This window comes from Monodelphis domestica, chromosome 2 (genome assembly GCF_027887165.1).
Source record: "Monodelphis domestica isolate mMonDom1 chromosome 2, mMonDom1.pri, whole genome shotgun sequence".
NCBI classification, from domain to species: domain Eukaryota; kingdom Metazoa; phylum Chordata; class Mammalia; order Didelphimorphia; family Didelphidae; genus Monodelphis; species Monodelphis domestica.
In genome coordinates, this window is record NC_077228.1 from 98,395,165 (window position 1) to 98,416,232 (window position 21,068).

Consider the following 21,068-nt stretch of genomic DNA (forward strand, 5'->3'; position numbering starts at 1 on the left):
ATGACTAAAAAAATTTTAGCTAGATGGCAAGTTTTATTAAAAGACAAACACTGCTTGGAAAATTGGAAAACAGTATGAGAGTTATTAGATCAACATCTCACACCCTATACCAATATAAACTAAGAATGGGTGAATGACTTAAATATAAAGAAGTAAATTATAAGGAAATTAAGTGAACACAGAATAGTATACCTGTCAGATCTTTGAAAAAGGAAAGATTTCAAGACCAAGCAAGAGTTAGAAAAAAATTACAAACTGTAAAATAAATAATTTTGATTACATTAAATTAGAAAGGATTTGTACAAACAAAACCAATGCAACCAAAATTAGAAGAGAAGCAAAAAATTTGGGGAAAATTTTATACAAAAACCTCTGTCAAAGGTCTAATTACTCAAATTAGGGAGGGCAGAGGTCAATGAATTGGGCATGCAAATTAAAAAACTAGAAAGTGAACAAATTAAAAATCCTCAGATGAAGACTAAATTAGACATCCTAAAAAGCAAAGGAGAAATTAATAAAATTGAAAGTCAAAAAACTATTGATTTAATAAATAAGAGTACAAGCTGGTACTTTGAAAAAACAAATAAAATAGACAAAGTATTGGTAAGTCTAATTAAAAAAAGGATAGAAGAAAACCATATTGACAGTATCCAAGATGAAAAGGGAAACCTCACCTCTAATGAAGAGGAAATTAAGGCAATCAATAAAAACTATTATGCCAAATTTTATGGCAAAAACTATGGCAATCTAGGTGATATGGATGAATATCTACAAAAATATAAATTGCCTAGACTAACTGAGGAAGAAATAGATCACCCAAACAACCTCATATCAGAAAAAGAAATTGAAAAAGCCATCAAAGAATTCCCTAAGAAAAAATCCTGACATCCTGATGGATTCACAAAGGAATTCTATCAAACATTCAAAGAACAACTAATCCCAATATTATACAAACTATTTGACAGAATAAACCAAGAAGGAGTTCTACCAAATTCATTTTATGACACAAATATGGTACTCATCCAAAAGCCAGGCAGGTTAAAAACAGAGAAAGAAAACTATGGACCAATCTCCTTAATGAATATAGATGCAAAAATCTTAAATAAGACACTAGCAAAAAGACTCCAGCATGTCATCACAAGGGTTATTGACTATTTCACACCAGGAATGCAAGGATGGTTCAATATTAGGAAAAGCATCCACATAATTGACCATATTAACAAGCAAACTGACAAAAATAACATGATTATATCAATAGATGCAGAAAAAGTCTTTGATTAAATACAATACCCATTCCTTTTGAAAACATTAGAAAGTATAGGAATAGAAAAGCCATTCCTTAAAATAATAAATAGTATATATCTAAAATCATCAGCAAACATCATTTGCAATGGTGACAAACTAGAAACAAGCCTTCCAAATAAGATCAGGAGTGAAACAAGGATGCCCATTATCACCTCTATTATTTAACATTGTACTAAAAACACTAGAAGTAGCAATTAGAGAAGAAAAAGAAATTGAAGGTATTAAAATTGGTAATGAGGAGACCAAGCTATCACTCATTGTGGATGATATGATGGTCTTCTTAAAGAATCCTAGAGAATCAACTGAAAAGCTAGTCAAAATAATCAACAACTTTAGCAAAGTTTCAGTATACAAAATAAACCCCCATAAGTCATCAGCATTTCTGTATATCTCCAACCCATATCAGCAGCAAGAATTAGAAAGAGAAATTCCATTTAAAATCACCCTAGACAATATAAAATACTTAATAATCTATATGCTGAGAGAAAAAGAGGAAATATATTAACACAACTATAAAACACTCTCCACACAATTAAAACTAGATCTAAACAGTTGGAAAATATTGATTGATCATGAGTGGGAAAAGCTAACATAATAAAAATTTCAATCCTACTCTAATTTACTTTTTTAGTGTTATAACCATTGGACTACCAAATTTTTTTTTACTGAATTAGAAAAAATATAACAAAGTTCATTTGGAAGAACAAAAGATCAAGGATATCCAAGGATATCATGAAAAAAATTCAAAGGAAGGAAGACTTGCAGTCCCAGATATCAAACTATACTAAAAAGCAGTGGTCATCAAAGCAATTTGGTACTGTCTAAGAGACAGAAAGGAGGATCAGTGGAATTGAGTTGGGGTAAATGACCTTAGAAAAACAGTCTAGGATAAGTCCCAAAATCCCAGTTTTGGGGACCAAAACCAATTATTTGATAAAAACTGCTGGGAAAATTGGAAGACAGTATGGGAGAGATTAGGTTTGGATCAAAATCTCACACCCTACAACAAGATAAACTCAGAATGGGTGAATGACCTGAATATAAAGAAGGAAATTATAAGCAAATTAGGCTAACACAGAATAGTATACTTGTCAGATCTTTGGGAAAGGAAAGACTTTAAAACCAAGCAAGAGCTAGAAAAAAATCACAAAATATGAAATCAAAAATTTTCAGTACATCAAATTAAAAAGGTTTTGTACAAACAAAAGTAATGCATCCAAAATTAGAAAAGAAGCAACAAATTGGGAAACAATCTTCATTACAATAGCCTCTGACAAAGACGTAATTACTCAAATTCATGAACAGCTAAACCAATTGTACAAAAAGTCAAGCCATTCTCCAATTGATAAATGGGTAAGGGATGTGAATAGGCAGTTTTTAGATAGAGAAATCAAAACTATTAAAAAGCACATGAAAAGATGTTCTAAATCGATGATAATCAGAGAGATGAAAATCAAAACAACTCTGAGGTATCACCTCACACCTAGCAGATGGGCTAACATGACAGCAACAGAAAGTAATGAATGTTGGAGGGGATGTGGCAAAGTTGGGAAATTCATTCATTGCTGGTGGAGTTGTGAATTGATCCAACCATTATGGAGGGTAAGTTGGAACTATGCCCAAAGGGCAATAAAAGACTGTCTGCCCTTTGATCCAGCCATAGCACTGCTGGGTTTGTACCTTAAAGAGATAATAAGGAAAAATACATGTACAAACATATTCATAGTTGTGCTTTGTGGTTGCAAAAAATTGGAAAATGAGGGGATGCCCTTCAATTGGGGAATGACTAAACAAATTGTGGTATATGTTGGTGATAGAATACTATTGCACTCAAAGGAATAATAAAGTGGAGGACTGGAACAACCTCTAGGAATTGATGGAGAACAAGAGAAGCAGAACCAGGAAAAAATACACAGAGACTGATACACTGTGGTACAATAGAATGTAATGGACTTCTCCATTAGTGGCAATGCAGTGATCCTGAACAACTTGGAGGAATCTCTGAGAAAAACCACTATCCACATTCAGAGTAAATTCTATGGGAGTAAAAACACCAAAGAAAAACAATTGCTTGAATACATGGATCAAAGGGATATGATTGGGGATGTAGACTAAATGAACATCCTAGTGCAAACATCAACAACATGGAAATAGGTTCTGATCAAGGATATAAATAATACCCAATAAAATTGCTTGTGGGCTATGGGAAGGGTGGGTAGAGGTGAGGGAGGGAAATAATGTGATTATTGTAACCAAGGAATAATGTTCTAAGTTGACTAAATAAATTAATTCAAATGGGAAATAATGACTTCAGAATTAAAGTATTACAAACTCCTGAAATAGGCAATTATCATAGTTTTGAGATGATCGTGTCCAAAACATTCAATCATACAGATTCATGGCATAAATTGCCTAACTTATATTGGAAATTTTAATTAAAAAATTTCCAGTTGGCATGTTTCCTAATAACTTTCAATCATATTACTACAAAAATAGTGGGTTTCAAACATATATTAACAGATTAAAAGAAAAAATGTTAGGAAACATAAAATAATACAACCTCAGATGTTCGAAGTTTTTGTGATTCTGTCCTGTAGATTCCAATGGGAATATCTCCTGTAGAAGAACATAGTTTCTGGTAAAGTCTGGCATATGTTCTGATCCATAGATCATCCTCTGTAATTTTCATCTAAAACACAAGTAATCATTTATCCACATTTATTAAGATAATACATTAAGGAGAGAATATCATTCCTTTATCACTTCTCTTTAAGAAAACGTTCATTTCCAGGCACAGAAAGTAGATTTTCTTAGGCTAAAGTGACCTATTGTGAACTTTAGATTACTCCACCCTACTTAGTCTAACAAAATCAGGAATGTCTACATCCATACTTAAGGATTAAGTATCTAGGAGTATGGCCTATGCTAGACATGTGCTAGCAAATGACAAATCAGAAACAGCTGACAAACCCCTGGGCTTTCCTAAGTCAAGCTTAAGCTACCACTGGTACAGATGAGATGCAGGAAAATGATGTAAAACCATCTATATATTTTGCATCACTTCCTCTCTCTGGCCTCTTTGATGGACAAGAGGTGGCTGGTAGCAGCTTGCTGAGCATTTGGTATCTTAGCATGGCAGCAGATATTGTCTGGTTTAGTGGTCAGTTTCCCTTGATACTATACTGGAGGAAGCCCAGTAACCTAGTTCAGGTGAGGCGTCTTCTCTGTGCTCTTTCAGAGTTTCGGCTGATTTTTCCTCCTTTACCTTCCAAAACTATCCATTTAGAAGCCTCTAATCTTCTTCAGAAACCTTGTGGTGGAGGACTTTGAACTCCCCCTGGCACAGTCCAGATGGGTGAAATCCTATATCTTTTCCCTTTCTCTTCTCCTTGATCTCTTCCCTTTATATTGATTAAACTACCATAGATTTCCAAACTAACTTGGGTATTTTATTTGGGATATCCCCTGGTGACCAAAAATTATACTTAGATTAGGTCATGAGCCTAAATTATTTTTACACTATTAACCCATCAGGGTGCTAATTCAAAATATAGATGAAATCAACTGTATCGTGCTATTTTCACTATCTTAAATTGCCTCCATAAAATAATTACCATGCATGGTTCAGGAAATCAAGAGACATGGTTTTTGTAGTGATAATTATCTCTGTAATCATCAGGAAGTCACTAAATATGTCTTTGTTTCAGTTTCTCCCTTTATAAAGTATGTGTATTTTGTCACTACCCACACAAGTAGAACAGAAGAATTATGTTTGGATCAATTGTGTTTGGATCCATAATGAACTGCTGTGATTACATTTGATAATAGTTAATGTTGTGGGAATTGACATTTCAAACAAGGCAATGAAGCCAATCCATGAAGATTCAAAACAGAAGTATTTGGAAAAATTCAATTTCTTTGCTCTACTTTTCTCTATGATTAGCTTCCCAGTTCCACATTCCAGAATGTGACTGGGTAGAATGAACAAACTTATACCCAAAAGCTTATGACTTAACTTAACTAGTGCTTTCTGATTTCTCTCTAAAGTAACAGTCACAATGTCTCATATAATGGACAGGAAAGGCAATTAAATATTTTGTTTAAAAGTATTTTTTCCTTTTTGTGGTGCTTAATCCAGGAAGAAATACACGTGAATTGAAATGTAATTAGAGAACAATAATCTTATTTCATGTACATCTAATCTCATTACAATTTCTTTCTGTTTACTTAGAATTGAGAAGGAATTGAAAATTTATAGTAAGGAATTAAAAAAAAATGTACAATCCTTTAGTTTATATTATAACCTCTCTATTGAAAGCTGAAAAGAAAAAGAAATTTAAAAATTACAGAAAGCTAGTTTTTAGATACATTAAAGTTGACTTTGTTATATTTGGAAAATTATTTTACCTTACATTATAACTTGAAATTTCCATTTGACAAGTAGAAAGTTAAACTAAAGAAAAAGAAACTTTTTCTACAGTTTCTTTTTCAAGTAATATAAGAAATGAGACCTATTATCCAAATTGCCAAAATAGAATTTCCCAGACATTATAAAAGTAAAAAACATACAACAAATATCTAAAGCTTTTTACTAGCTAGAGCCTTTATTTTGGAATTTACTAATCATGATAATCATAACTTACAGAACAAAGAAATCCTGATCCAGGTGTGGTATCCAATCCCAATAGAAGTCTGGTGATAGAAATCATATAATCCTTCACAAATGACTAAAATAGATTTAAAAAGAAGAGTTACTGCAAATATGAACCAAAATTAATATTTATTAGGATAATATATATGTATATATAGATAGATATCTTAGACTATAAATTACCCATCATTTTTTAGTGTTATTTAACTTACAACACACATAAAAACGCTAACAACTATATGCTTGATAAGCCATCTTCAAAAATTTTGGCTAAGTTTATTATAGGATTCTCTTTTGTGCTTTTTTTAGTTAAAAAAATAACCCCCTACTAGGATCTCTCAATATTTTTGAATATTATGAATGAAAATCAAGTAGACAGGGACTTGTTTATCATGAACATCATAACAGAGACATAGACAATTCTGATGGAAGTACATTTAATATTTTACTATATCTACAGGAATGTAAGTGGAAAGAAGTTTTACTGTACTGAAAAGTGGATTGTTCAACTGAATGTGTTATCCAGACAAAAAAAGGGTCACAGAAGCACAACTTTATGGGCTTCATTTTCCCAATGATTAAAGGGATGCCAAGATCCTTTTAAGGAATCAACTTCAGATTTGGGAGAGCAAGGTATAATGGAAAAAATACTCGATTTTAAAACACATGACATGTGTTCAAATCCCAATTATTCTCCTTCATACTTTGTGAAGTCACTTGACATTTCTAGTCTTCAGGTTATTCATCCACAAATTGAGAAGATTTACTAGATAAACTCCAATTTCAAATTGAGTTTTATAACTGCAATTTTCTAATTTAGACACTTATAATGTGATGCCAAAGAAGTTAACCTCTAGATGACCAAGGCTATTTGATTCAAACCTTCTCCTCAGTATAGCCCCTCTCCTCAGATCACTTAACCTCTCTCAGCTTCATTTTCTTCTATCTTACAATGGAGATAATAATAGCATCTACCTCATCGGGTGATTGTAAAGATCAAATGACATAACAAATATAAAGTATTCTGCTAACTTTAATAGGCAATATAAATTCAAGCTACTTTCCTTTCCTTAGATGAAGTTAAGCAATTAAATTCAGAGTATTTAGCTCCTCAGCATGCTAATTGGACATAGGAAGAAAGAGGGGATATTTTCCCCTTCTTCTTTATTTTAATTGGCTCCTATATATGACTCAAATGGACATAGTATTTTAAGCAGTGTCAGTAGGCATGTCTATGGGTAAAATTAGGCAAAACAGTCTGATATAAAGTGTTTATCTGATCTCAATGTTATATATAGTAATTATGTTAATAATCATTAGCATTTATAATGCTTTAAGATTTGCAAAGCACTTTACATATTTTATCTCATTTGATCCCCCCATTAACCCTAAGAGATAGTATATTTATCCACATTTTATAAATGAAGAAATTGAGTTGAGAGAAACTGAATGACTTGCTCAGGGTCATATAGATACTAAGTATCTGAGGCCAGATCTGAACACCAGGCTTCCTAACTCACTCCCAAGTTCTACATCATATTCACTATATTATATCATTGCCATATATATATATATACATATATGTATATATGTATATATATTTAGAAATATACACAACCACAAAAAAATAGAACAACAGGCTCAATAAAACTCTGAAATAGTATGGTTATCAACCTCAAGAAAGCCATAGTATAAATCCTTACATATGCTGCCATTTATTTCTTAGTTACTTCTATCAGATATATTTTTAACATAAAAAGGCTGGGGCAGCTGCGTGGCTCAGAGATAGAGAGCCAAGTATGGAGATGGGAGGTTCTGGGTTCAAATTTGGCCTCAGAAATTTCCTAGCTGTGTGACTCCAGGCAAGTCACAATCTCAATTGCCTAGCCCTTACTACATTTCTTCCTTAAACCAATACACAATATTGATTTTAAGACTAAAAGAAAGGGTTTAAAAAAAAGTTTGGATGATTACCCAAAAAATGAACATGAAATATTCTGGTTGTTTATATATTGACAGAATTTTACAATGATAAGAATATATTTGTGTAAAATGTCACTGCCACATGTTTACTTTTTTAAAAATAATTTTAACATAACAATGGCACTCAAGAGTGAGGTAAATTATTCTCATTGAAAATCTACTAGGATGATATTTATAAAATATGCAAAAATTGATAAATGATTAGTGTATCATTGCTTAATTACTCTCTATGCAGGAATTTGATATTTTCCTTAATTTACTGTAGTAATTAAAGAGTGATTAAGACACCATAGGTTTTTTCAATTATTTACTTTGTTTTTTTCCTAATTTTGAAGCTGAAAAACTTACAATAGAAAGAAAACTATGCTCTCATGTCTTTCTTACCACATAAATAACCCTTATGCAATCCATGACATTTGCTTTAAAAATCACAATTAAGGGGGAAAATTCAGAACACCCATCAGTCACAAAAAATTCCAAACATATTTCCCCAAAATAACTTATAATTACCAAATGTTTTTCAAGTACTAAATTATATTTTTAATATATTTCCATCTAATATGCTATTGAGCTAGTGGACCTCCATTGCTGATTTTATGTTGAAGAAATTAATGAGTTGCTTATTTCAATGAAATACCAGTATGCATAAAAGAGAAAACACAAAAATATAGCCTACTTGATATAAAAGTGTGTCCAACATGCTGATGCTGAAAACTCTCCCAGCAGCAAAAGGCAGTCGAAACATAAAGGCCAAATTAGAACCTCTCTCACGTTCTTTCTGTTTAAAAATTTAAAATGAAAATCATTGGGTTGGTTCTATTTATTTCTCATATGTGAAATATTTAAGATTCAGACAAGGCAGATGAGATATTTTTTCAAACAAAATACTTCTATTCTAGATGTATTACCAAAACAGATATGTGTTTCACTTATTCTTGAAGAATTATCCAAACAAAAGTCATTAAACATGGTTTAATAAAGATAAATAAAAGAGAAACAGTTCAAAATTATGACTTGTCAGTTCTAAATCCATATCAGGAAGTGGCATACCACAAAACATTGGTCAAATATGTCCTCTAATTTTTGCAAGCAAAATTCTTCATATATTATGGCACACTAGTACTCTTTGGTCCAAAGAGAGTAATATTTTAAAACTTTAATCCCTTTAATATATTTTTGGTCTAAAAACATCATCACTACTAATAGACATTTATTGAGTAACCAATATTGTGCAAGAACTTCTTTTAGAAGGATATTCAAAGACTACCATGACATGATCACTGCCCTCAAAGAACTTGACACTTGGTTGAGGACTTTGGTCACAAACACAAAATAGTAAGCATTCATCAATTTACTAATACACAGAGAGAAAGATTGAGAGACAGAGAGACACAGAGAGAGAGAGGCAGAAAGGGGGTAGAGAGAGAGAATCAGTATGGCATGGTAGACAGAATTGGTCTGAATAAACATGAAGATCTGAATCAAATTCCTTCCTCTGTCACATGTATGAACTGGACAAATCACTTAACCAATCACTGTCTAAAGGTAAAAACTGTCAAAAATGGGAGAATTTTGACTGAACTAGATTAAAATATAATTAAGAAATGTTTAACAAAATAAATAAAAATATAAGACATAAATAACATTACAGTTTAAAACCATAAATATGGAGTCATGGATGCCATTTTGTGTAGTTCAATGGTCCCTATTTTTACTTGTCTGACACTACTTTTATAGGCAACTCTCTAAGACTGTAACTTCCAACAGAGACACTAGCCTAGTGGTATATAACTTTCCTTTCTTCTGACTTTCGTACTATCCAGCACATAACCATCATCACAGTCACCTAGGTCCACAATCTTTGTGTCTTCCGAGATTCCTCACTTGCCCTATAGTCACATACCTATTACTTTATGAAATTTTAGGTATTTTATCTTCATAACTGTAAGGGTTAAATTAAGGAGTTCGACAAAGTGAGGGGAGCAGTTTAACATAAACTTTGTTTAAGAAAAAAAGTACAGATAGAAAGAAAGGAAAGATTATTAAATTTATACCCCATAAATATACCTAAAATTTCCTAAACCTATCTCTGTCTTCTGAGGACAGTTTCTTCTGCCTGGCACACCAGGCCTAATCTAATCTAATCTACTCCATAAATTATTCACTAACTCCCTAACTCCCTAAATAATAGAAACCACTGACTCACTCCTTCAATCAGTTTTCTCTAGCAGTCCAAGTGTCAGTAGCCTACTGCCAGCAGATCCTTGCCTGAGAGACAAAGGGCCAGACCTCCTGCTCTCCAGAGATCACAGAGGCAGGCAAGCAAACAAACAAACAAACAAAAACCTGCCAGCAGCTACTTCCTTATCTCCACACTGATCTACTGCCCCCCCCCCCACCCAATTTCCTGTCAGAAGGAAGATTACTTTCTCTCCCCAGTCCTGGTCTCCCTGGTAATGGAATATTTAGCTCTGGCTCACTGACTCCTGTCAGTTAGATCTACTTAGAAATCCTGCTCTCTAGCCTCTGAAGGAGACAGAGAGAGAGAGATTATGAAAATCCCATTAACATAACATATCCTATATAGATTCCATTCTCCAATTATAGGCTGCTACTCTATTAGCTCTTATCCTTTCATATTGGGACTAATGCAACTGTCTTTGCTTGCCTCAAATCTCTCTCCACTACAATTTGTCTTCTGCTAAAGTGTAGGTATAACCATGTCAACATCACTCTTCTAGTCCCTACTCAGTTTCCTATCTGCTCCAGGATCAAATATAAATTTTTCTGCTTGGCATTTAAAGTTTTTCAAAACCTTTTGTTGTTATTTATATTTTTACACCATTCTCTCCTTCACATGCTCTACAATCCCTATTTGCTTTCTTCTCATACTATACTTCCTCCATTTCTTAACTCTATGCTTTTTCACTGGCTGTGTCCATGCCTGAAATATTTTCCCATTGGTCTTTTCTAGCCTCTTCAAAACCATGCTCAACTCCCACCTTCTGCAAAAGGACTTTTCTACCCCAGGCCTCATGCCTTTCCACTGAAATTATCTTCTTTTTACATGGTATATGTCTTATTGTGTAATTATTTGTATCTTTTCTCTCCCTCTACCGTGTGAGTTCTATATGACAGAGGGCAACTTTTCTTAGCTTTCTTTGTATCTCCAGCACTTAGCACCTTGTCTGCCATATAGAAAGTACTTAAAGAAACTTGTTGACTGACTAGCAATTTACATTAAGAAAGTTCCTCATCTGGGAGTTGCCAATGTCAATGAAATCCCATATTCTTTTATCTAAAGACAACAGTGATGCATGATACAAACTATACAAATTTTAGGAATTCAGAACAGAGAGTGAAAATTGTGGGCTGAGGAAGTGAAGGGACGACTTCACTAAGGATATTGGACATTCTTTCATTTAATCAATCAACAATTGTTTAGTAGTGCCTATTTACTATACACCAGATACTGTACTATGTGCTAGCAATATAAATATAGGATATAAAATTCCCTGACTGACCATGAGAAATTTATAGTCTACTTGAGGGAAAAAAAAAGCATACACTGAAAGTTAAATACAAGATACATGCCAAGTTGATATCCATTAACAATTAACCAACAGTTATTTATTATTTAAATATTTGCTATATGATAAACATTGTAAAGGAATGCTAGTGATCCAAAGCCAATGTTTTTAAAAAGAATTTGATGCCATGGAGATATTTTACATTCTGGATACAAAATAATTTTGGGGAAAGAGAACCCTAGAAAGAACTTTAAAGAGAGGTATAATAATGGTAGGAAGGGGGTATCAGTGAAGTCATTTTATGCAAAGAAATTATAATCAGCAAAAGAATTAAGACAGGAAATTTCATACAAGAACTGATGGACACTTCTAAGACTAGATAATGACAAAAGGATTCATGTAGACAAGTCTTAGGAGATAAGGTTTTATTAGGAATATTTTTGTTTCTTACTCATTTTCAGTCTGCAAGTTAAAGTGTGCTCTTTTTCCAGGCTCAGGTAATCTATTAATGAGGGTACTCTGAATAATAACTCAAAGTGTTCAAATTTTCTTTTGTTAATTATAGAAAATTATCTTCTTGGGGAGTCTCTTTTCTAAATTTAGCTATAATTTCATCTAGTATAGAATTCATTTTTCTAGTATTGGAGAGTTTTTACAAAGTGTGGAAAATATCTAATATACTACCTTGCTAGACACATCATTGTAGTGATATGGATGCTACCATGATGAGGATACTATAGGCTGTTTCATATGAAGATCAGATGAAGGGATGGGGTTATTTAATCTGGAGAGGAGAAAATGTTATAGATGTGACATCTGTCTTCAAGTATTTGAAACAATATTAAGTGGAAGTAGTATCTGACTTATTTTACTTGACCACTGAAGACAGAAGTAAGCTATAAGTTTCAGGGAGTAGACTTAATACTTATGAATGATCAAATCAAACTAAATATTTATAAAGTAAATGGCACAGTGCTTTTTACACATAGCACAAGGTAAGTACTAAAAATGCTTATTTGTTTCCCTTTCCCAGTGAGAAGTGGTTTTCTAGTTGTGAGTCCTCAAAGCTTTAAAGGGAGAGGAGAAACTAGGTAGTACAATGGATAGAGTGCCAGGCTTGGAGTCAGGAAGACCTGGGTTCAAATATGGCTTCATACAATTCCTAGGTATATGACCCTGGGTAAGACAAAATCCCAACTGCTCCCCTATGTCTAAGAAGAGATACTAAGACAGAAGGTAAAGGTTAAAAAAAAAACAACCAATGGAGTCACATGGTAGGTTTGAATACAATGAAACATATACATTTTTGAACATCATACAGGATAAATGGGATGAAGAATATCATTAAAAGAATGTATGATCGCAGAAAAATATTCCATTTATGTAGTAAAAGTGAAGAATAAACAACAGACAACCTGAAAGTTACATTAGTATTCAAAGTCAGGAGAACAAATATATACTAAGTGTTGGGGGCATAACTGTGCCAAGTGCTTTAAAAATATTGTATTTTAATCCTCACAATAACCCTGAGACAATCTGAAGTTATCTATGGCCCAAACACAGAGTTAGCAAGTTTCTGAGGTCATATCTAAATTCAGGTATTCTTGATTATAGGTTCAGTGATCTATCTGCTGAGCCACCTAGCTGCCTCAAGATCCTAAACTGTAATAATGTGATATTCATGCTAGAAGATGAGAACCTAACTAATCAGAGAAAACTCATTAATATAATTATGAAATTCAGAAAATATTTTATATGATTACTAGATATTCCTTAAATCAACCTGAAGAAGTACATACATACACACACATTATCCCAAGTTATTGCATAAATAGAAGTCATGCGTTTTTGTTAATTTTTGTTTTTTGTTATCTTTCATTGGGCTTTTCTTTTAATAAGTTTGGGGTAGGAGGAATGGGGGAAAAAAAGAGATCCAGAAAAGAATAATAAAAATGTCTTGTCCGTGGGCATAAGGAAGTAGATTTTTCATTACCAAGGTTTGTATTAAACCAAAAGCTTTGCCTTGTCTAATGTCAATTTTAATTCTGCAATACTAAAGAAATGTGAAAATTCCATATGTAATACCAGATGGGGTTTTCCAGTGATTAATGAATTTCTTTCTTCTGGAACTCACTAAGTAATGAAAAGAAATTGGTATTTGTTACAAGCATTTGCTCACACATATCTTTTATCTAGTAACATTTACACAATTTTGAGATTTAATAAATGATTAAAGATAATTCATTCTATGATATGATTATAGTTTTTTTAATTTTGTATATTTTTGTTCATATATTAAAATTTTTAAGAAATTCCAGAAAATCCAATAAATCTACTATTCTCATTGCATAGAGTTACATGAATTAATTTTATACCAATAATGTTTTCAGCCAAATGGTTTTCATCATTTTATATGCCATAATTTGCTAGTCAACCAGTTGGCTATTGGGGCTTTGTAACTGGTTTTTTGTTTTCTTGATATACTTCATTGTTCAAAGTACACAAATAATTCGATCAAAGAGGAAAAGGATATATATATATATATATATATGTAAAACATATTTGAATTAATTCTTTTCATTTGAGCTAAAAACTAGAAACTAAGGAGATGCCCTTCTATTTGGAAATAAATAAAAATGTGTAATGGAAAATCTTTATTCATAAGAAAAGAGGAAATAGATATTTTCAAAAGAAAAAGACCTCTATGAATTAATGCTGTGTGAAATGAGCAAAATTAGGAGTGTAATTTATAAACAAACAACAACATTCTAAAGAAAAACAATTTTCAAAGACTTTGGAGGCCTGGTAAATACAATGATAAATGATGAATTCAGAAGGCTGAGGAATATGCCAACCACCTCACGCCTAAGAATAAATTGATTTAAATGTGGAAAAAACCTTAATTTTTGAACATTGCAATGTGAACATTTATTTTTGCTGCACCATTTATATTTGTTATGAGGGTTTGCCTTTTCTTTTTAAAATTTATTATTTATTGCAGGGGTAGAGTGGTAATAGAGGTAGAAAAAATGCTTATAAAAACAATGAAATAAAAAGAAAAGGGGCTAGGCATGGCTGTTGATATGCAATTGTTTAACTGTTCTGTTAAGTTAAATAACATGATTTTTCCATGCACTCAAGGTTGCACAGAGAATTCAGTAGTTAAGATGGGATTCAAAACTTCCTGTTCTGACTTCAAAGCAACATCAGGCTTAATTAGAATTTTTCATTCTGTTGGTCAAATCATTGCACTATAAATTTAAAATACTTAAATGTAACCAGTAAGAATTACTGCTTTTTTAAAAGCATCAGTGAAAAGCATCTTCAAAGCCAAAAAAAAATATTTGAACTGATGCTGAGTAAACTGACTATAACTAAGAAAATGATGTATGCAGTAACATGAATATTATAAAACCAAAAAGACTTGAAGATTTAAGAACTGATCTATGCAATGTTCAACTATTATTCTAGATAATGGATTATAAAATAATTACCCAATTTCTAATACAGAAGTGATGGTCATAAAGTGTGTACCTATATACATGTGTGTATGCATGTGTATATATGCATATATATGTGCACACATATGTATTTTTTGGAGAAGGAGGGGATGGCCAACATTGGGATTTGGTTTCTTGCCTATGCATATTTTATAAGGATTTTGTTTTTCTTTTTTTCTCTTGGTAGGGTTGAGGGATATACAAAGGAGGTGAAATACATTTTTAAAAGTTAAAAAATAAATTTCATTTTTAAGGATATAAGGAAGGGGTAGTCTTTTATTTTATCTTTAGAGAATCCTCTAAAATATTTTCATTATTATATTTTCTCCTTTTAATAAATTTTTTCAAAGATATATTTTAAAAAATATTTATAAAATTAGTGAATTCAGTGTGGTATCAGATTAATGTTTGATTGAATTTCATTATTTTCTTCTTTACCATTCAACTATTTTTCATTTTACCTAGAAGACAATTTTAGGAATAGTGAAAAGCAAACTATACCCATGTCTGTCAACTAATCCTATCACCAATCAGTCAACTAATTTTATCAAATAATCCAGAAAAGAAAAAAAATGGTTTCAGGTCGGGGGAGGATTGAGATTGCTTCCTCATTAAATGTTAACAATCAGGATTTTATTGATGTAAGATCAGACTACTCAGAAAAAGATACACATAGAGTATGAGACATTTTGTTCTGTCATTTTTAAAAATTAAATTACCTCCTTTTTCTAGCAGTCTTTTGGCTAAACCAAGATATTCATTTTGTATTACTTTGTTAACAGATTACTAGGTCTGGTTAATAAACTGACAAAGTTCAGTCTACCGTCAATAATGCTCTTCATATCAGTTTTTAAATGCCACATCATCACCTCAATCTGTCAAATACACATAAAGAGGTGGGCAACCTAGGATGGTAAGCAGAAGTAGAAACTTGGGCAATTCTCCAGAGCAGACTCCATCAGGTAAAACATACCTGTTTAATTGGACCATATCCAATGGTATGGTCAAAACTACTTGTCAGTCTACCATCTAAATTAAAGGAATCTTTGAAGTAGTAATATATCTATAAATTTGCCTGAGTAATCTACTCTGAGGTCTCATTGTACTCACCTCTAAAATGGAGTTTATTAACTCAACTCCATTTATTAGGATTTACTTTACAGGATTGTTAAGAGGGAGAAAAATAGCATGATGTTTATAGACTGGTTCCAAAACATTCCAATGATATATAAATGTGATGCATTATTATTACTAATATATATTTATTTTCAGTAACAACATTAACAGTAATAAAGAAAGTATAGTCAGTCTTGGCAGTGATGGCAAACCTATTAGGGACCAAGTGCCAAACCTGCAACTCTCATGCTAAATGTTAGCCACCCTCCTTACTTCAGACAGGGGAGGGAGGAAGCACTCCTGTTGGGCTGCTGGGCAGAGAGGCAGGTCATGTGAGAAATGTACTTAGGCATGGTGGAGAGATGGAGGGGAGCAGCCTCCTCTGGCATGCTTGTCATTGGTTTACCAACTATAGTATATATATATATATATATATATATATATATATATATAGTCTATAGTATAAGGAATAGAAAGTTTGTCGGAGACAGAAAATTCTAAGTCCTTCCTCAGATACATATTTACAGGCTGTAAACCTTTATAAGTCACTTAGCTTCATACTGATCTAAGACTACAAATTTCAGGGTAGATATCTATCTTCACTGGTATAATAAGCTTCCTGACTTGGAGGTTCATAAATCATTGAGCTTACAAATCTGGTTCAGAAAAAAAAAAGAAAATTACTTTTAAATATCTATATTTACATATATATTCACATTAGGTTGGACAAATTACTTAGATAATAGATATAACATTATCTTGACTTCCTTAAAAGAAGACTACAACATAGCTTTTATAAAATGAAGGAATATATGTTCTTTTAACATAAACAACTCTTAAAAGGTAAACAACTTCTCTTTCTCTAATGGTTAGGGTTGAACAAAATAATTTATAAGTTCTTATAACTGGGTAGGGTAAATATCCAATCTATAGAGATGAACATATCAAATCATTCTAGGACTCACAGGATTCTAAAAACTTTTAACTATTTTCCTGATGGATTCATTGGTACCAGTCACTTTCCAAACACCGAATAAGGGAATTATCACTGTTATTATTTTAAATATTTTGTTATTCTTATTAATACCCAAAAGCTGTTTCTGTAAATATTCCTGCATTATTACATGACGAAAAGGATAGTGCCTGAGGGTCACAATATGAGTTCTAATTATGAATGTTCCATTTATTAATCAAATGACATTAAGTAAATCATTCATAACTTTCTGAGGATATTGGCTTACTCATTAGTGACATCATGTACATAAAATAATATAATAAAACTGACGGGTTAAGCAAATTAAAAATAAAATATGTTTATATTATATATTTTCCAACATTAAACTTTCTATCATTTTACTCAGATGCATTGATTTTATAATATTATAGTATAATTATTTTTAAAAATTAAGAATTTGATTCACTGCTTTTTATTAAATGTGTATTATTCAAGAAACTATGATGGACACTGAGAATACAAAGAGAAAAGAATCCTTGCCCTCTAAGAACTTATATTCTAGATTGTTTCTTCATTTATTATTCTGTAATGATTTGAAGAGTTAATATTTATGGATTTTCTTTTTATGAAAATTCGGATAGCCATGTCTAAATCTTAAATTGGTACAAAATATAGGTAATAGTATAAATTAGAAACTATATCCAAGACTCATGGAAATTCAGAAAAGTATGTTCAAGAGAAACACTGTCTTTATATTTGTGTACAATTCTATTGTTAATTGTACAGTACTTAGCTTCAAAGAGGTAGAAAAAGTGAAAATTGTTTGGTCTTTCAGTTCAACTGTAAATCAAACTGGCTAAACAACACTTTTACATAATAATACTTAATTTTACCTTTTCCAATTTGGAAAGAGCAAGAGAGTAACAGTCTTTGGCGCGGAATTGCATAAATCTCATATTGGCTGGGTGAGTGAGTTCTGTGATAATACTGAGACTGGAGAACAATCTAAATTAAAAAACAAACAAACAAACATAATTATACTTACAGCAATCATAATCCAAAATTAGCACATTGTGAAAAGCATAATATATGTGTAAGTATATATATATATATATATGTATTTAAATTATGTGTGATTCCTAGCTTTATGGCATTAAAATACAAAAAACTACACAGTAATAATTGTAAGTGAAATTCTTTGTACATGTCGTAAGGAGGACAAATGCTTCATTTTTCTACAGAGGAATAATCCAAAATTTTTGCACAATATGGAAACTAGGTCTAATAATTGGACTTTTATTAGACTTGTCTGTAAATCCACAGAATTATATAATAAGAGAAACTTGTATGGCTGATTTAAGAAGTTTTAAGGTGATTTTTAGGAGTTGTAGATTACATTCCTCTTGAAGAAAAGTATTAAAATGGAAATTTTCAGGATGAATATATGGATTGACATAATTTGCATATAATAGGATTCTTAGCTCAGATTTTTTTTTAAGTCTTTTGGCTCTCTTTCCTAGGCAGTATGTAATTTTATATGTCAAATCTTGTCATAACACACTTAAATAGGAATGGTGATTTTTAAACATCTTCTATCTATAAATCTATAATCATTTGCAATTCAACCCTTAAGTTTTCATTTCAAATGTCCTGTTCCTTCAATTAACTTATGTAAAGTCTTCCATTTATTAAGGGTTTTTCAATAGTACTTGCAATAGCCAATAGTAAATAATGGTACTTTTAAAATATCTTCAGTGTTAATTTTATTTAAATTCAGAAATATTTGTTACCCAGATATATACTCCACATTTATTATAGATCAGATTCTGAAAAATTGTTTAAATTCTGTTCATATACATTAAGTTATTATTTTCCAATTTTGACTATTCCCAGGATCAAAGCTCACTAAAAAGATAATTTGAATATTGTGTTCTGCCCTATCTAAAATTGAGAGAAAGAAGGTATCCATTCACCTTAGTTAGATTATTATTAGTTGACAAGGATAAGACCTAAAATGTCACCATTTATAAGGCAATGATAATCAAGAAAAATTTAATGTAAAAAGTATATAATGGAGTTACCCAACTGATTTGTTTTAAATATTATTATAGTTTACGATGGGCTGGATATCAAGTTCCAAAGGCAAATAGCCAAAGAGTATGGTGTTTTGCCCAGAGAAAAATATGTTTCTTTGCAAGATGAAGAAGAAACACCAGAGACTGAATTAAAAATTTTCCACTACAGTAGCTGGCAGACATTCCAGTTTTCCCCTTTTTCAATGAATTTCTGAGCCTGAGGATATACTTAGTATTTCAATCTCCAGAAACATCTCTAAGAAGTATATGCCACCTGGGTGGACCTTAAACACAGTCACACATAAATAATGCTTTTTCTAGAAAATGTATTTAAGTAACAAACCCTAATAATGGGTCAGATTCTTTCACTTAAGTGGGGATTTTGACTAGTGTACCCTAGAACCCCAATAGAAGACCTAATATCCTTGGCATTCAGGATATAGCAATAGAAGGAGGACTGTAGAGTACTTTTTGTTACTTAAGGCTATTATGAAATTCTAACTTCTTTAAGGATACTCATTAATAACAAAAATGAAAGCAAAAGTGTTGTAAGGAAGTCATATAATACACAGGAATACTTCAAGCCCTGAAGCCTTTGCAAATATAACTACTTCTCCAGAATAATATTTCATATTGATGGCATAATTTACAGAAAAAACTTTCTTCAGAACAACTTTGAGTTGAGATGGAGAGTATAATTCATTTTTATAACTATTTAATGGATGAGGAAAATGAGACTCAGATGAATAAAGTGATTTTCCAATAACTACAAGATCTAAATACAGGTTATCTACTTCAAATCCAGAGCTCTTTCTACTATATCATGCTTATTTCCCAAATACAAAATACATGGACCAGCACTTTAGCAAGGTAAGCTTTCTTTGGCAACTAAGCAGATGGATCATCTCCCCAAGCCCAGTTCTGTAAGATGTGTGTGTGTGTGTGTGTGTGTGTGTGTGTGTGCATGTGCATGTGTGTAAGAATGAGAATGAGAAAGTATGTGTATGTATGTTAGTATGTGTGTATGCACATGTGTGGGTGGGTTTTTTAAGTATTATTGTACAGTGAAAATTTTCTGATCTTGGAGATCCTGGCTGTGAATTTCATACACAACAATTATGGTTAGAAACATTTTTTGGTCTACAAGGATCAATAATGTTTTGGTGACCATAGAAGTTATAACCATGGATTGTTTTGTATGTAACTATTATTGTTAAATACAGGGACTGTTTTCAGGCCCAGAATATTAATCATAATTTAGGTTGGACAATAGATGTGATTATGATGACAGAGAGGGGTTTTTATGGTTGTAGGTTTTATATATACAGCATGGAATTAGTACAAACTGGAGAAAGGATCATTTGATCTATGGACTTGGCCTAGCCATGCTAGAAAACACCTGGACTCTAAGTTTTAAATAAACAGGTGGAATCTGCAGTTCATAGTGGCTCACTTACACAACCAGGAGCTCCACCAACACTTTTGACCTCTCTGAAGAAAGGTTTTGCTTGTTTCAGTATCACACAAGTGAATGAGGGTGGCTCTGCTCCATCCAGCATGGTATTGTTATAGTTAGTAAAAGTAAGTTCATCTTGAGTCATTAGACTAGAAACAGAACTTCTGATCCCACATTCAGGTTTTTCCAGATTCTTCAAAGATATTTCTGTGCTTGTCTGCTTAGATTTTTTTTGACAGTGTACACTCCCTGTTCTGAGCTCTTAACATGCCATTCTTGGAATTTCTAAGGTCTAGGACAGAAAGTAACCTCTGTTTTGAGGAGGTGAAAGTTCAGTGCATTTTTTTTCTGAGACTTTTCAAGGACCACATTCCACAGCAATATCTTGTTTTCTTTATTATTGTTTCTTGAAAGTTAAATTTTCAGTTTAGATAAAGGCTAGAATTTTAAATTAGGGCTTATTTCAAAAAATGCTAAGTTTAGTTCAAATGTATGCT

At 32.0% G+C, this 21,068-nt stretch overlaps 1 protein-coding gene across 3 annotated transcripts in view; it reads right to left on the reverse strand.

Annotated features, from left to right (window-relative positions):
* The window catches only part of KCNT2 (potassium sodium-activated channel subfamily T member 2), a 515,262-nt gene that overhangs the window by 39,311 nt on the left and 454,883 nt on the right, over positions 1-21,068 (reverse strand). For all 3 annotated transcript variants that reach the window (XM_001376989.4, XM_056815678.1, XM_007480998.3), the window contains 4 exons: positions 17,934-18,045; positions 8,616-8,717; positions 5,949-6,032; positions 3,866-3,994 (listed from right to left, as the gene is read on the reverse strand). In XM_001376989.4, coding sequence (XP_001377026.1) covers positions 3,866-3,994; positions 5,949-6,032; positions 8,616-8,717; positions 17,934-18,045 — 427 coding nt within the window. The remainder of the gene's footprint in view (positions 1-3,865; positions 3,995-5,948; positions 6,033-8,615; positions 8,718-17,933; positions 18,046-21,068) is intronic.